The sequence below is a fragment of the Ovis aries genome, chromosome 7, assembly GCF_016772045.2.
Source record: "Ovis aries strain OAR_USU_Benz2616 breed Rambouillet chromosome 7, ARS-UI_Ramb_v3.0, whole genome shotgun sequence".
Taxonomy (NCBI): Eukaryota; Metazoa; Chordata; class Mammalia; order Artiodactyla; family Bovidae; genus Ovis; species Ovis aries.
Window position 1 is genome coordinate 83,961,440 of NC_056060.1, and position 17,782 is coordinate 83,979,221.

Genomic DNA, 17,782 nt, shown 5'->3' on the forward strand with positions numbered 1-17,782 from the left:
GACCCCCCTGCCCCCCATCCCAGATGACCTGCCTCCAGGTACTGCTCCCTCCTCTGAACCACGGTGCACAGCACTCATGCCCGATGGGCCACTGTCAGTCTGTCCGTCTGGGCTCATGCTCAGCTATGTCCAGCTCTTTGCGACCCTTTGGGCAGTAGCCTGTCAGGGTTGCCATTTCCTCCTCCAAGGGATCTTCCCCGCCCAGGGATCGAGCCGCATCTCCTGTGTCTCCTGCAGTGCAGGCGAATTCTTTACCCACTGAACCATCAGGGAAGCCCTGCCCACCATGTGTGATAGATTCTTTATGGACGTGTCTCAACTCCAGTTGGAGAAGGAAATGGCAACCCACTCCAGTGTTCTTGCCTGGAGAACCCCAGGGACGGGGAAGCCTAGTGGGCTGCCATCTATGGGGTTGCACAGAGTCGGACACGATTGAAGTGACTTAGCAGGAGCAGCAGCAAATCCCTAAATAATATGACCAGCACTCCCAGGTGCAGTGACTGTCCCTTACACCTCTTTTCCTCCTTAACTCCTAGCATATGTTTCATTACAACACAGTTGATATTATTTTTATTACAGTGTGTGTGCATGCTCAGTCGGTTCAGTCATATCTGACTCTCTTTGAGCCCATGGACTGTAGTCCCCCATGCTCCTTTGTCCATGAGGCTCTACAGGCAAGAGTGGGTTGCTGTACCCTCCTCCAGGGAATCTCCCCAAGCCAGGGATCGAACCCATAGTTCCTGCATCTCCTTCATTGCAGGCAGATTCTTTACTCCCTGAGCCACCTGGGAAGCTCTTTAATTACGGCAGCTACTTGGGGTCACACAGAGTCAGACACGACTGAAGCGACTTAGCAGCAGCAGCAGCAGTATCTATTCAAGGCTTACAACATGCCAGGCACTGTGCTTTACATACACTGTCTCTGCTGCTGCTGCTGCTGCTAAGTCGCTTCAGTCGTGCCCGACTCCGTGTGACCCCACAGACGACAGCCCACCAAGCTCCCCTGTCCCTGGGATTCTCCAGGCAAGAACACTGGAGTGGGTTGCCATTTCCTTCTCCAATGCATGAAAGTGAAAAGTGAAAGTGAAGTCACTCAGTCGTGTCCGACTCTGTGCAACCCCATGGACTGCAGCCCACCAGGCTCCTCCATCCATGGGATTTTCCAGGCAAGAGTACTGGAGTGGGTTGCCATTGCCTTCTCCAATACACTGTCTCATTTAAGCCTAAAACAATCCTATACAGCAAGTGGGATTGTGATTCTCATTTTACAAATAATGCCTCTGAAGCTCAGAGAGATTAAAAGACGTGCAGATGTCACCCAGCCAGGCTGTATTGGATGGAGGAGCCAGGTGCGTTTGACTGAAAAGCCCAGGCTCCCTGCACCCCCACTGCCTCCCAGCAGGGCTGACCCACCTCTGAACCTTGGCCCTGAGCTGATGATGAAACAACAAAAGGGATTTGTTGGCCTTAAGTCAGCTACTGAATGCACCCTTGGGAGCCCTGCCCCGGGACACTGCATCCCAGGTCAGCTCTGGTGGTAGAGACCTCAGACCACCAGAGCCATCCCTCTCCAAAGCCCACACAGTCAGTCTGAGATAGAGGGAGGATGTTTACCAGTCTCATGCGTTCACTCAGTGAACATTCACCGAGCACTCACTAGGTGTGAGGCCAATGGTAAAGCGGCTCCCTCTCTCAGGGAGTGTCCTGTCTCATGTGGAAGCCAGGACATAGGGCATGTGATAAGTGTTGACCAGAGCCTCTAACCCAGTCTGAGGCAAGAAGTGAAAGTCAGGGAAGGCTTCCTGGAGGTGGTGACGCTGACCAGAGGCACAAAGGGTGAATAGACTGGGCATAGTGTAAGCCAAGGGCAGCTTCCCTACTCAGGAGCAAGTAAGGGAATATCAGGTCTCACTGCAGGATCCCAAGCATGAGCTAGATCCTAAGGCAAGAGCATTTTCCTCAGTGCCTGGGCATCTGTTCCTGGTAGGCCCCAGACCTCCAGGTAAGCACTCTGTGCGAGAGAATTGTAACCCTGAGCACTTCTCCAAACACAAACTGCCACCTTACCAGGATTTGGGCCTATCACCTGGCTGCCCCTCCACCTGCCCAAGTGGAGCGAGCCCCCACCTGACCACCGCCAAGCCCTCATCACCACCACCACCAGAGACACAGGCTGCCTGGGGCCAAACCAGGACCAGCGAACATTGCGGAAGCAGGTTTGCACAGGACAGGGGTCAGCCCTGGTTTATCTTGGGGCTCGAGTAGAAAGGGAGGGCTTGAGTGGTTTCCCATGTGGACCACAGACGCTACATTACTCCTAGCCCTTCAGATCCACCCACACCTCTCTGCTGGCCAAGCCTGGCGGGGGGAGGGAAAGGTCACACAGCCCTTCCCAGTCTCCGGTTCCATTCCACCTCCACGTGGGTGGGTTTTGCCCTTAAGAGAGCCTTTCGAATCCAGTCTAGCTTCTGTCCTTCCCCTCCTGGGCTGCAAGGATGGCCCGTCCTTGACTTTAACAACAAGATCTTTCACTCTCTAAAAATCCACCACCCCACATCCTGCAGTTTGAGCCTGTGCTTCCCTGTGACTCACCTGTCCCTGGTTCTGCCTCATTCACCAATACATCCACAGACATGTAGTGAGCACCCTCTCTGGGTCAGATCGGGTGCCAGGGATACAAAGACAATGAGACTGCTCTCTGTGTAGAGGAAGCTTGGCCCCATGGTGGTCTCAAAACCACGGAAGCCCCTTGCCACCAGGCAGTTAGGTCTTCAACAAGGACCAGGCTTGGCAAACTTTGGTTGGTGTGATGAACAAACAGCTCACGGTAAGTGGGTGGCTGGGGGAAACTATAAAACTGGCATGTATGTATGCATGGAATATTGTGGTCGATAAAAGTTCTAAAAGGCTTCCAAACCAGCCAGACGTGTTGGCAGAAAAAACCCATTTGGAAAGATAACCTTTCTGGACCAGTCATTTCTGAAACAGCACAGAGGCCAGGTCAGCTAAGAAAGGTCCTCCTGAAACAAGTGCTATGATTTCAGAAGTTGTGAGCCAGGTCTCACCAACTTCATTTGCATCCTTCTCTTCATTGTCTTCTCAAGTCTCTGCAGGTAGTGATTCCCTCACTACAGTGTTTTGCTCTGAGCTGAGCATCTGCATTATGGGATTGGAGCATAAACTCCTCTCCTCCCTCCTCTCTCCCCCCAAAACCACCCCCAATTGGTCCCAAATGATGGCTCCGAGTGCCTGTCCATGAAGGGGAACAGTCTGAGGTCAGTTTTTACCGACCTGCCATAAAACAATAAAAACAAAACAGTTTCTTGTGTTTCCTATAATGCTATTTTCTTCCCCATTGAAAAAGTGTCTTTCAGATGCAGAGGACAAACATATAGATACCAAAAGGGAAAGTGGGCGGTGGGATGAACTGGGAGATTGAGGTTGACATATATACACGATTGATACTATGTATAAAATAAATAAGTAGTAAGAACCTGCTATACAGCTCAGGGAGCTATGTACTCAGCGCTCTGTGGTGACCTAAATGGGAAAGAAATCCAAAAAAGCGGGGAGAGATGTATACGGATAGCTGATTCACTTTGCTGCGCAGCAGAAACTAACATAACACTGTAAGGTAACTACACTCCAATAAAAAAGAAAATTAAGTGTCTTTTATTTTAAGATTATATCTTACCTCCTTTTCTGGTGTTCAAATGGTCTTTGAAGTGGTTAAAGGTGATGGCAAATGGTGTTTCTAATATCCTCACTTGGCAAAATGAAAAGCTGGCTACTGTACTTTGGTACATAAGATGTTTTTGGATATTTACTGGTGTGTGAAATGCAAAGGTTTGGAACCCTTGGGGGAGGAGGGGGCCATAGCGGTCATGTGCCTTTTGTTTAAAGGAGACCGTGAAAAACATTCCTAAGTCAAACGGGCACAGATTTCAAAACTGAAGTATCTAGTGCTCAGCCGTTGCAGAATCGCCCATGGCAGGGGGGATTGCATAAAGCGAAAAAGGAAATACCACGGCACCCCCAGAGAGGCAGTTTCATGCGGCACTGTGGGAAGTTTAAGAGAGAAAATTCCCAGCGTGGCAGGCTGGGCCGTCTTCACGTTTCACGGTTGGATCCTCATTCCTCCCATTTTCCTACAAGAGCAAAGGTCATGCCTTCTACTTGAGAAATCAACCCAGAGCGGGTATATGGCTTTAAAGAGTCTTTGTTGATTATTGGTGACAGGTTATCAAGCATGATGCCACGATGCCCATGTCTAGCCATCGAAGACATATCCAGCCCCTCCCTGTCAGGGACCAGCATCCTCAGAACCTGGAGGTGATCCTGCTCCCGGATTCCCATGCCCACTCACCAATGCCAGCCATTAGCCATTCATAATTTAGGCTCCTGAACCCTGGCTTGTCCACATTCCTGGCACTCTCTTTCTCACTGAGGATTGGACATGTGGAAAGTTTCAGCTTTGGGAGTTCAGCTCTGTGAAGTTAGCAGGATGCCAAAAGAGAGGGAATAAAAAAACTCCCGAAACTGCTTTGAAAGTAAGAAATAGAAAGTATCGTTCTCTCCACCACGCCCCCTCCCCCGACTCCTGGCTGTGCCCCCTTCCACCTTCACTTAGATCCAGTACAGTCGAAAAGAGGTTTGCTCAGATTTTCCACACAAAACCCCTCCGTTTGGGAGGAGACTCAATCCAGAATGGGCAGGCTTGGGGCGGGGGAGAGTCTGGAAAGAGCTCCCACCAGGCAGGCTGCTTCTGCCCTCTGCTCAGAGCCTCCGTGAAGAGTGACTTGGTGGCAGAAGGACCTTGGGTTGAGTCAGGAAGATCTGGTTTGACCCCTCGCTCAGCCACACCCCAACTGTGTGTCCTTGGGCACGTCTTATCTCACTGAGATGCCTCAACCTGTGCCTCAGTTGTCTTGTCCATCAAATGGGTCTGACAATTGCTGCCTCAAAGAGTTGTGTGAACCTCAGCAGAAATCAGGGACGTGGATGTGCTCTGCACTTTCTGAGGCTGCGCTGTCCCGTGTCTAATGCTGTAGCCATGAGCCGTGCTGTGCTCTGCTTAGTCACGTCTGGCTCTTACGACCCCATGGTCTGGCTCTTACGACCCCATGGACTGTAGCCCGTCAGGCAAGTCTCCCCCTGGGGATTCTCCGAGCAGGAATACTGGAGTGGATTGCCATACCCTCCTCCAGGGGATCTTCCCAACCCAGGGATCGAAGCTGGGTCTCCTGCATTGCAGGCAGGTTCTTTACCTTCTGAGCCACCAGGGAAGCCTGTAGCCATGAGCAATACAGGGCTACTGACAGTGAAACTGATTAAATAAAATTTAAAATTCAGTTGCACTAGCCATATGTCAAGGGTTCAACAGCTAAAGCAGGCTCATGGCTACCATGTTAGATGGCAGGATACAGAGCATTTCCACAGAAAGTTTCCACAGGAAGTTGTATTGGACAGCATTTTGCAAAGCTTTTAAAAATAAAAAGAAAGCTTTAAAAAAAGAAAAAAAAAAAACCCACACCCCCAGGGATGGAAGCAAGAGGGCTTCTGGATTTCCCTGCCATGACCTTTTTCCCAGGAAAAGGCAATGACAACGTGGGCCCTGGTTACAGAGATGTAACATGCACTGTGGTGCAGTGGTAGGGCTGCTTCTCAGGTGTTGAACACAGCCGGCCTCCTCCCCACCTCCCACCCTCATCATGTAAGCCTCTTGTCATCAGCTCTCTCTCCTGGGACTTAGAGATGCCTTCTCCCTCCATCAGTTATCCATTAGGTGAGGCACTGACTTCAGGGTGTATGGCTTAAGCCCGCACCCTCCTCCGAGGCCTCCAAGCCCCCCACACGCTGTCTTGTCTGGGAGACAAATCTAGCTTCCAGATTAGACTCTGAGCCCAGCACCCCCACACCCGAGGCTCTTCAGCAGCCCCTCAGATTAAACTGCCATCTTTCCTAAACTCTGCCTCAGTGGAACTCTAGTACCCGAGTACTCGGTCCCTCCCTCAGGACAGGGCCCTGTCTCTTCCATACCTGGGGGCCTTTGCAGGCAGGACAGTCTCCTACCACCCTCAGGACTGTGCTTCCCTCGCACCCCACCTTAGACCCCTACCTGGAGCCTCAGTTTGCCTCCGGAATTCACTTCACTGGGGGAGGGGTGTAACTATGACCCTGAGCTGTTTCTCCACAGCCTTGACCTCTGGTTCCCAAAGAAAGGGGACCCTGATGTCAGAGCCCCCCACCGTCCCCGGGTCCAGGAAACCCCTCACTGGCCTTCATACACTCTCAGAATCCATGGAGGACTCGTCCTCTCCACACTCAAACTCTGCCCAGGGGCTGTGTCCCCCCACCCCCAGATCCCGACTTGGCCCCAAACTGCCAGGCTGTGGGAGAAGTCAGGTCCTCAAGGACTCGGCTGCTCCCACCACAGCTGGGCTGGGTCGGCAGCTCAGGAGGGCTGGAAGCAGCCCTGGGGCTCAGGGGCCAGCCAAGCGCCCGGCTCCAAAATAGCAGTTGTGTTCACATAAAAGCCTCTAATGAGAGAAAGATGCCGTTCTTGGCCCCTCGCGCGCGCTCTGCAGACGTCGTCGTCTGGCAGGCCGAGTGGGCCTCTACCGTTTGGCGGTCGGAGGGGAGGAAGGGGAGGTGTGAGTCAGACCTTGGCCCCCAGCCCCTCGGCATGGACCGCCCTGCTAATTGCATTAACAAATGCCGAGATGCTGGGCCAGCTGGGGGGCCAGGGGCTGGGGCAGAGAGCAGCCTCGGTTCCCATCAGCTCCAGCAGGCATGAAGAAGGGACCACTGGGTAGGACTCGGGGGCCTGGGGCTGAGGCCCGGGTTTGCCACAAACTCCTGCCCTAAAGCAGAAGCTTACCTGTCCACCCACTTCACAGCCTCGAGGGCTCTGTCTAGAGGAGGCAAGAATTTAAAGAGGGCCCCTGGAGATGGGATGGAATCCTGAAGCAGCCCTCCTCGGGGACATGCCCAGGGACCCTGTCTTTTCCAGGGGAGCCGCTCTCGGACACGGAGGACAGGTCTGTGGCCGACATGGAGCCTTCCAAACCCTTCTGCAGACACACTAGCTCCATGCCCAGGACCCACGAAGGTCGAGAGGGAAGGAGTACACCATTCTCACTTATAACTCAGCCCAGGCCAGGGCAGACGTGTGGAGGAGAGGGCAGCCTTACAGTCAAAGAGACCTGCATTTGAATTCCAACCTGGTGACCTCAGGCAAGTTTCATCACCTCTGCCAGTATCGTTTTCTCTAGAAAATAGTCATGCATCCAACATTTACTCTTTGCCTAGGACAGTAAACAAGAGTTTACCGTCCTTTTCTTTTCGGAGAGAAAGAGGTCCTTTTCTTCAACAGAGTCTCCAGCTCAGCAAGATTCATAAAACGAGTAAACAAACAAGCAGAGGAAGCGACGCTGGGATACGAAGAAGGATGGAGGAAACAGCCGAGGGGCTGAGATCCAGAAAAACAAGGCTACTGGGGGCAACTCTCCACAGAGTGGCTGGGGGAGCTGGAAACAGTGACCGGAAGGGGGATGAGGAGGCAGCCACCTACAGAGACGAGAGAAATCTCGTGGAACAGCCTGGAGGCGGCACATCCCAGGAACCCAGACTAGATTCAGTGAGGGAGGGGCTGACACACAAGGCTGGACACACTGCTGCAGGAAGGTTTGACTAGCGATGTGTGAATATCTGGACTTCCCAGGTGGCGCCAGTGGTAAAGAACACGCCTGCCAATGCAGGAGACATAAGAGATGCGGGTTCCATCCCTGGGTCAGGAAGATGCCCTAGAGAAGGAAATGGCAACCCATCCCAGTATTCTCGCCTGGAGAATCCCATGGACAGAGGAGCCTGGCGGACTAGTGTCCATAGGGTCTCGAAGAGTCAGACAAGACTGAAGCGACTTAACACACACGCACGTGTGATTATCGAATTTACGAAATGGAACCGGAGGGAAAGGGGGACGGTAGGAGCAGTCAGCCAGCTGCAGCGGTCACCTAGGAGGACATGCTATTGCCTGGGACCACAGACTGGAGAAGCATTGGTTAGGGGGTGGGGGGTGGGAGAGTGAGAAGCAGAGAGGCTCCCAAGAGATTCAGGAAGTGAAGCACACAGGGCTCAGTGAAGGACTGGACTAAAACCTGAGCAAGAGGAAGGTGTCCTAAATGGTCCCCAAGAGGGCAGCGTGAGCATTCGGGTAGACAGGTTGCCTTTTAACAGGGTGGGTAAGACCTGGTCAGGGACATTGGCTCAGAGGGAGGGAAACCATGAGTTCGCTTTGGTAAAGCTGGGGTGGGGGCTTGTCTGGAGGCATCAAGAGCACCAAGATGTCAAGGAGGCAGCAGGATGAAAGGAGTCTGGAGGTCGGTGGAGAGGTCTGGCTGAAGACGCACATAAATCTGGGCATCATCAGCCCAGAGACAATGCTCACATCCGTGGGAATGCATTAGATCACTCCAGGACGGTGCAGTGAGAAAGAAAGGAAGAGGGCCCAGAACTCAGTCCAGTGTTTAGTTGCTGGGCAGAGGAGAAGCAGCAGCCAAGGGACATGGGAGGAGCCGGCAGAGATCAACGTGGTGGCCGCTCGCAGGGCGGGGGTGCTGAAGGGTTTAGTGTGGTCCCTGGCACAGAGCGAGTACTGCCACTCTTATTATTCTTGTGTTTTAATTGTCTGGCACAGTGCCTACTGGCACTCAATAAATGGGGGGGCAATTAATGCTGGATTTGCTTCACACGGTCCCCCCTCTCTGGGAGGAGGATTTGGAGGATCTGGAGAAAGTTAAAGGTAGCCCAACATTAAGATGTTGAGTAGGAAAGGCAAAGCCAAGGAGATGAGAAGAGGCAGCTGGGGATGGCAGAAGGAAACTGTCAGATCACCCAAGTAATTCACCCACTCAGTCCTTTAATACACATGTACTACTGGCACCCCACTGGCACCCCACTGGCATCGACAGGATACAGCCCCGCCTTCAGGACCCCCTGGGGAAGTAAAAGTGAAAGTGTTAGTCCCTCAGCCGTGTCCCACTCTTTGTGATCCAAGGACTGTAACCCACCAGGCTCCTCTGTCCAAGGAATTCTCCAGGCAAGAATATTGGAGTGGGTTGCAATTCTCTTCCCCAAGGGATCTTCCCAACCCAGGGATCGAACCTGCAACTTCTGTGTCTCTCGCATTGCAAGCATATTCTTTACCACCTGAGCTTCCAGAGAAGGCCCTGGGTAAGAGCATCTCCTATATACTCCTTTGAGCAAAAAGACTTGAGGGCACACACCTGCTCAACAGGAAGATCTAAGATACCCCCACATGGAGGGGGTACAGATGGGCAATGTTTCTTGCTAGGACTGTACCATTTGTGTTAGCTGGGTCTCCACGGCAGTTGTGTGATAACCCCCCTTAACACCTTCCACTTTCCTTTCTACCACTCCCACCAGCTACTGAATCTCATCAGACAATCCACCTAGAGATGAGCCATAGGTAGGCTTGAGCCTCTAGCTCCTGCTGGTTCCTAAACAATCAGTAATTAACCTGCAAATCCCACAAATGCCCTGACCCTTTTCCCTAACATTTGCTCAGCACTTACCATTATGAGACCCTGGGGCCAATTTCTTTACAAGTATCTCCTCTAAAGAGTCTCACAACAACCACTGGTACCAGTCTGACCCTCATTTGACATATGGACAAACTGAGGCCTAGAGCAGTCCAGCAACTTGTCTGAGATCTCCGTGCAAGTAAGTGATGGAGCAAGAGTTTGAACTCAGAGAGTCTGGCTCCAAAGTTGGGGCTCTTCCCCATCTGGCCACAGTCTTGGCCTCTGGGGTGGGGTCATTTGCAGGGCTGGGCTGGGGGAGGCCAGAAGAGCTCCTTCAGGGAAATCCAGGAGAAGCTCAGATCAGAAGGGATGGGGATCCTTACAGCACTGAGATGTGGTCCAGAAGTGCTGTTGTAATGGCCCCACAAGTAGAGAGGCTTGGGGCCAAAACATAAGAACAAGTGCCCAGGCCATTCCAGGGTCTCCTGAGCACAATGGAGAGTTTTATGAAAAGGCTGATGAGCCCAGAGCAACAGGAAGAGACCTCTCTGCACAGGCCTGGGAAAGGCCCTGTGTTGCTCAGCACATTGTTGGTGAGCCTTGAACCTTGTATCCAATGAACACTTGCACTGTGCTGCAGGCCCAGGGGCCATGAGATACAGTCCCTGCTCTCACCATCAAGGCCAGACATGTATACAACACCCAGAACATGCCAGGCTTTGAACTAAACATTTGCCCTAAGCTATCTCTTTGTTCCTTAGAATTATGTGAGGCAGGGACAAGTATTAGTCATATTTTATGGAAAAAGAAATTGAGGCACAGAGAGCTTAAACACCTTGCCCAGGGTCCTGCAGCTAAGCTATGGAGCTGGCATTTAAACCCAGGCAGGCAGCATAGCCTCCTGGATTGAGATTAAGATCACAGCCAAAGTTACCCTATGCTAGGCTCTCTGTATGCACTCACTCGTTTCCCAGGAGCGTGGTGTCAAGCCCTGTCCTCTGGACCAGGCTACCTAAATTCACACCCAGGCTCTGCCGATTCCCAGCTGCATGACTTGGACAAACAGCTAACCTCATCTGTAAATGGGGATAAAGGTCAAATCTGGTTTACAGGAGGGTTGTTTTCAGGGTTAAAAATTAATAATCAAGTTCCGACCCTTGGTAAGATCTTGAGTGTGTTACTATTATTAGAAGCAGCTCTATAGAGACTGTTATCCTCACTTACTGGGTGTTATACTCACTGGGTGAGGCTCTGGGGCTGGGAGAGGGCCAGGCACTTGCTTGAGGACACAGAGCTGGGATTCAAAGCCATGACTCCTTGAATCTGGCACTGGAATCTAAAGTACATTTTCTCACTCTATGCCTTACTCCTGGTGGGGACGTGGGGGAGGTAATCCTCCTAGCCCCTTCCCAAGAGCCTTCTGCCTTCCCCGGAACAGCCCTGGCCCCTGTGCATCTAGGCTGAGATAAAAGGAGAAGCCAGAGAATTCTTTAAATCCTCTTCCCCAGGATGAGCCTTTAGAAGTCCCCGCAAAGGCTGTGTGTGTATTGGGGTGAGTCAGTCTGGGAAGACTGGACAGTCTTCCAAAAGCCCTAATTCTAAACAGGATCCAGCCTCCCCACACCCTGCAGTCCTTCGCCTTAGCCGAGTGGGCCGGCAGGCCCCAGCGAGCTGCCTGCACAAATGCATAAACACATAAATTGTGTGGCAGGGCTGGCAAAGCCACAGAAGGGAAGGAGGAGAGCAAGACCAGAGGAGGTGGCGAGGGCCCAGCTCCAGACCCCGCCAGGCTGCAGAGAGCAGCTGGGCTTCCAGCAACAGACACCTGCAGACACTGTGGCTCCCCAAGGCCCAGGGACCAGACAGAAATAAAGAGAGAGGCTGCCAGGGAGATGGCTGGTATGTTACGGCAACCGAGGATTCCATGAGAAGAGGGAAGCTGGGGGTCGGGGGAGACCCAGGGCACAAAGGCCATCACTCCTTGTGTGTGGGCAGTGGGCTGGACCCACAGGTCTCTGGAAGAGACCAGAGGATGGATTGACTCCCTGTACCCTTCTGAGACTAGACTTGGAAGTTGGGGGAATGTCCCACACCCCTCCCTGTCACCCCCAACCTTGCCAGACCAGGAGAGTCACCCCACATCTGTGAAATCGCTAGGCCAGAGTCATGAGCACTTCCCAGTACTGGCAGCCTTGGCTCCAGCCAGGGGAGTAGAGCATGGGGAGGGGATAGGGAGACGCACACCACTTAGGGGAAGCGGGACTGCCAGCTGACAGGGTGTGGTAGCAAGAGCCCATACTTGACAGAGCTTCGGACCAGCCATCCAGGGCCAACACCCTGCCATCCACGTGGTTCTCATTAGGCTCATTAGCAGCAAAATAGCAACAAGCAAACAGCACTGGGCCCAGCTAATTAGTACACAGACCTTCAGTGGGCAAGTCGACTTCCAGTGGGAGAGGCTAACACCCACTGGCAAAGTCCTCCCAGAGCGCTGCCAGCCTGCATGCCAGAGTCCCAGAGACACCTAGAGGGGCAGCAGAAGACCGGGGAGAGAAATAACAGGGCTGAGGACCCCCAGGGTGGAGTGGGTACTGACGGCACACCGGAGCAGCTGCCCCCTGCTCAGGGCTCAAGGGTGCGCACACACGTCAGTTCTGACAATCAGCAGACTCACCCAACCTCGAGTTTCCAGTGTTGAAACTCCAGATTGGCAGAAAATGATGCTGGGAAGTCATGAGCAAGTCAGGAAATCGAGAGCCTTCAGGCCTGAGTGAGGCTCGTGCCCAGACCCTCAGGCAGCTAGGGAGAAGGCCACCCACTCTGAAGCCAGCCTCCTCAACTTCAAACCTCAGCAACACTCTCTGCTAAGCTCCCTAGAACTTACGAGCCCTCCTCCTCATCTCTAGCCCCATATCCCTCCCCAGGCCTCCAGAGGCCGCCCCCCGCCAGGGCTTGCTACTCAAAGTGTGGTCCGTGGACCAGCAGCATCAGCATCCCCTAGGAACTTGTTAGAAACAGACTCTCCAGCCTCACCCCAGACCTGCTGAGTCACAGTCTGCACTTTAATAAGATCCCAGAGGAGAGTGAAAAAGCTGGCTCAAAACTCAACTTTCAAAAAAACTAAGATGGTATCCAGCCCCATCACTTAATGGCAAATAGAAGGGGAAAAAGTAGAAGTGACAAATTTTATTTTCTTGGGCTCCAAAATTGCTGCAGATGGTGACTGCAGCCTTTAAATTAACAGATGTTTGCTCCTTGGAAGGAAAGCTATGACAAACCTAGACAGCATATTAAAAAGCAGAGGCATCACTTTGTTGATAAAGGTCCATGCTGTCAAAGCCATGGTTTTTCCAGTAGTCATGTATGGATGTGAGAGTTGGACCATAAAGAAGGCTGAGTGCCAAAGAACGGATACTTTTGAACTGTGGTGCTGGAGAAGACTCCTGACAGTCCCTTGGACTACAAGGAGATCAAACCAGTCAATCCTAAAGGAAATCAGTCCAGTTCTTAATATTCATTGGAAGGACTGAAGCTGAAGCTGAAGCTCCAATACTTTGGCTACCTGGTGCGAAGAACCGACTCATTGGAAAAGACCCTAATGCTGGGAAAGACTGAGGGCAGGAGGAGAAGGGGGCGACAGAGGATGAGATGGTTGGATGATACCAGCGACTCAATGGACATGAATTTGAGCAAGGTCCGGGAGTTGGTGAAGGACAGGGAAGCCTGATGTGCTGCAGTCCATGGGGTCACCAAGAGTCAGACAGAAGTAAGCGAGTGAACACCAGCAACAGAGGATTCGTGGGAACCTTCAAATTTGAGTAGGGCTCCCCAAAGCAGATCTTCCCATGATTGACCCCAAACTCTGCTTAGCAGTCTTCAGCCCTGGTTAGAATCACCTACGGAACTTTAATAACATACTAGCCCCTAGCCCCAGAGCTTCTCCTGATTGTAAACTTACTGGGCTACCCACATCCTTGGCTTCTCTGCCCAGGGGAGTCACCAATTTCAGGTCCCAGATCTTCTACTAAGGAGCTGTGTGATCTTGAGCAAGTCATCTGAGGCACACAGTCCTTATCTTTCAAATTATGAAGAAGGGTCCCTCCCCCAACTGTGCCCCTAGTCACTGAGTACCTAGCTTCTGCAAGCCCCGCTAATTCCGGTTCCCCCAAAAGGAAAGAATTTTCAGGTAGAAATCTGCATTGCTGTTCGTTTCTGAGTTTGGAGTTTTGTCTTCTTCCTCTGGAGATCCTTTCTCTTTCTCTGAAGATTCTGCCCAGGCTTCATCATCAGACTGGGAGAGGGTCAAGGCCACGAGGTCAGAGGCAGAACTGGAAGCTTGGTAAGCCAGCCCCATAGGAATGGAAGCAATCCCATTGCATCCCTGTCTATCCCCATCTCAGAAGGCATCAGGAGGCCAGAAATGAAGGCATCCATCAGGGACAGGAACACCATAGGTTTCATCACCCCGCTGGACCACTAGCTGTGAAACTCTCACACTGGAAAGGGCCTAGGGCTTGTCATTGGGCGGGAAGGGGTGCTGGTGAAACTAGGGCTTTGCAGCCAGGCTTAGGGCAGAGGGTAGAATTGGATCCTGGAGGAACAGCTGGGCAGAGCTCCTCGTACTGCCACAAAGTCTGGAGTGGGGGCGTGCGGTGCTGATGAAGGCTCGAGAGGAGCCGCGGGGTATGACAGAGGAAGATCCAAGCTCTCTGAAACTGTCCAGTCATCACCTGTGGGGCTCCCAGAGTCCAGAAGGCCCTAAACTCAGTTAGTATTGGGAGAAAGCAAAGCCCCACAGATAAAAGTACGGGGTTCTGGGTCAGGCTGCCTAGAGTCTGCCTCCTGAGCCAGACTCAGAGCACTGTCTCCTCGGGCACATTTCTTAACCAACCTGAGCCTCAGTGTCCCAGGCTGTAACTGCGATGAGCAGTAAATACTCTTGCAGGACTGAGAGACTCAAGTAAGATGATGTATGTTAAGAGCTTAGCACAGTGCCGGGTATAGAGTAAGGCCCCAGCTGTTAGCTGGCAGCAGTCATCGTCATTGTTGCAGTATCAGTGGTGATGGTGGTGGTACAGTAACAGCAGCAGGAGCAGCAGCAGCAGCTGTGGCTGTAATGATGGTACTAGAGGCAGTAGGAGGAGCAACGGCGCCAGGGGTAGTGACGGTAGCCGCGCTGCTGGTAGCAAAGGTGCAGGCGGGCAGGCAGTATTTTTTCTAATCTGGCCCAGCCTGCCAGGCTTGGGAGAGGTCCAAAGGAAGACTGCTGCAGACACAGAAGCAGAGACTCATCTGCCCATGCTGGTAGAATGCCTGCCAGGGGGCAGAGCAGAGGTGGATCCCCACAGCACGCACTGTGAGTGCCCTCTTCCCACGGAAGGTGTGATGCAGAGGCTCTGGGGCCAGGTGTGTTCTGCAGACCCCGGGGCAAGCTAGGGGTGAGCCCCAACACAGCGGGGCATCAGAAGAGGCATACAGGAAGCTTTATAAACACGAGTGGGGATTTATCTGAGAAGTCATTTTCAGTTCAGTCATCGGGAGGCTTTTTTTTCTTTTTTTTGCCATGCAGCTTGTGGGAGCTTAGTTCCCCGACCAAGGATTGAAACCGGGCCTTCAGCAGTGAAAGCACAGAGTCCTAACTACTGGACTACCGAGGAATTCCCTGGAGGCACTTTTTCATCTTCTCCCTTCCACTGCTTCCCGCTGGAGAGGGGCTGCCTGCTCAGGAGGTAGACTGGGGAAGACACATGCTCCAGGTTCTAGAGATGCCACGCCCGGCCCAGCTCAGTGGAGAGAGAGAGAGAGAGAGGGTGGATGGAGTGGAGGCACTCACGTTTGATACAGTGGTTGGTGCTATTTGCTGTTGTCCATCCCGGGCAGCACTGTCCCCCGCAGACATTCCTCCTGTGGGGCCACCAAGACAGGGTCAGTGTGGGATGCTCAGAGCAGAATTATTCACAGAGCTTGTGTGATGGTCCTGCCCTTTATAGGCAGGGCCTGGGGGAACTCTGCCAGGCTGAGCACTGTCCCCCTTCTCGAGGGAGGCTGCACGGCCCAGGGGCAGGCACTAAGACAGAATCCTGATTCTGCCACTGGCGGCATGATCTTGGGAAGCATCACTCTCATCACCTGTACAAGGCAGATAATAATACCTGCCTCGTGGGGTTATTGGGAGGATTCAGCAAGATAGGGATATAGGGCCCCTGACATGAGAAGGCACTCCACTGGCACGAGGATCACAAAGACGACCAAAAAGCAAGCTGAGAGTGGCTCAGTCCCTTGCCAAGACTAAACAAGAGGAGTCAGAGCCAGACTCCAACCTAGGTTGACCCAACTCAAAGTCATGCTCCAAGTCCACGTGGCCTCTCACCAAAAAATAATCACCATGGCCCTTGCCAACAAATGCTGATAATCCAAGGGAAGCTGGAAGACACACACCCACACACAACAGCCTTAAGGACCTACATCTGTATCCCCTGCCAATGAATGCACACTGGGAGGAGCCTCAGCCCTCAGGCAGACTGGTACAGGGTGAGACCAAGCAACTGGGAGAGTGATGGAAAGAGCCAGGCTCCAGAATGTCCTTTAAGAGGGGCTGAGGAGGTGGAAGCCTGGTGGGACAATGGGGCTGGGGATTCGGGGTAAGCCGCTCTGCATGGCGAGTACACTTTTTATTTGGGCAGGCAGATGGAACTTACTTGAAGGGGGGATAGTCCCTCCCCCCAGCACAAGGACAGTGACCCCACAGGAGACGCTGACCAGCGGCTGCCACCAGGGCCATTCACCCAGTTCACCCAAACTCTGCCCTCTGGTTTCCGGTGGAGCCCTACAGCACCAGTAGCTTTCACCCACCCTGACTGTCAATCTACAGATCCACATGCCCAGACCCGGGTGACTTCCCCAGAGGGCTCTTCTTGTAGAAGACCTCTGGGGTCTTGCCTCCCCAGCTCAGACTGGGCTGGGCTCTGGCCTCACATATCCCATGGTTTCCATTAGAAATTGTCTACAGAGCACTCACTGAAATGCAGGGTAAGCAGGGCGGCAGAGGTATGGAGTCCGAGAATCAGGATGAAGGGCTGACCAGCAGGCCATTCCGGTGACCTCTGTGGCCAGCATGGGGGCATCTGGTCCCACTTAAGAGTTTGGTTGACGTTTGTGTCAACCCCAAAGCTGGTGTGGTTTTTGAAACCTTACAAAACATTCAAAATAAATCCTTGGCGTTTGAAAATGCTGAGGCCCATTTCTGGCCCTTTGGCCTAAAACTGTGGGGAGCTGCCTCCCAGGGAGCTCGCAGAACGTCCTCTCGGCCGAGGGCTGTGCCATCTCGGCCACTTCGAAGCCTCCCTGGACCGCTTCCCTCAGCAGTTTACTGGTTCCTTTAAGGCCTGCTCCCCACCAGGGCCCCAGTCAGTCACTGGGTTCTGCAGAAAGGGCTGGTCCTCCTATCCATGGCTTCTGTGTTGTGTGCCCTGGTGGGAGGGGGAACAACCCACCCGTTTGTAAGTCATTATCCCTGGTGGTGGTGACAAGGCCTCTGAGAGGCCTGGGAGGTCTTTGAGAGGAAAAGCAGGCAGCAAGCCCTGGGAGTTTTCTAAAGTCTAGGGTCCGCGGGAGCCCAGAGAGCGCAGACTGAGGAGTCTGCCCAGCTGAGAGGTCGTGGCACGGAGCCCAGCTCCAGGAGGCCCCCTGAGCCTACTGTCACCCTAGATACCCTCAGGATGGCCACAGAGCTGACTGTAGGAGGGCAGCGGCTCAGCCTGCCCTGCCTGCCCAGGGTAGAGCCTTCAAGGCCACCAGGGCCACTGGGAGAACTGGTCAGGATCAAAGCTGCCAAGCAAGGGAGCCACGCTCAGCTAACAGGGCCTTCCAGAGAGATCCAGGAGACTAGCCAGAGCCTTGGGTGCAAGCTCCGGGAGGTGCCTGGTGGGGGATGACTGTTCAGTGGGCTCCGGTTAGCTGGAGAGAGCAAATGAGACTGACTAGCTGGGGCAAATGACTCAGGGGTTCTGGCTCTCTGGAAGATACCGCTCAGAGATTTTTATAAGTCCAGCCTTTGGGGCGGCACTGCTCCGCAAACATTAGCCCGATATCCAGCATCACTGCCCAACCCCTGGGAACACATCTGGCTAACAGCCTAGGACAGCTGCTGTTCCACCTGGAACAAACCTGGTCATTCTAGTCATTCTGGTCTTTTGTAACAGCCGCCGCCAGGCTCTCCACTGGCCTCTACAAAGCCA

At 53.1% G+C, this 17,782-nt stretch overlaps 1 protein-coding gene across 3 annotated transcripts in view; it reads right to left on the reverse strand.

The window, feature by feature from the left end:
* LTBP2 (latent transforming growth factor beta binding protein 2) overlaps nt 1-17,782 on the reverse strand; it is a 111,945-nt gene that overhangs the window by 89,008 nt on the left and 5,155 nt on the right. For all 3 annotated transcript variants that reach the window (XM_042252771.2, XM_027972022.3, XM_042252770.2), the window contains exon 2: nt 15,379-15,449. In XM_042252771.2, the coding sequence (XP_042108705.1) occupies nt 15,379-15,449 (71 nt within the window). The remainder of the gene's footprint in view (nt 1-15,378; nt 15,450-17,782) is intronic.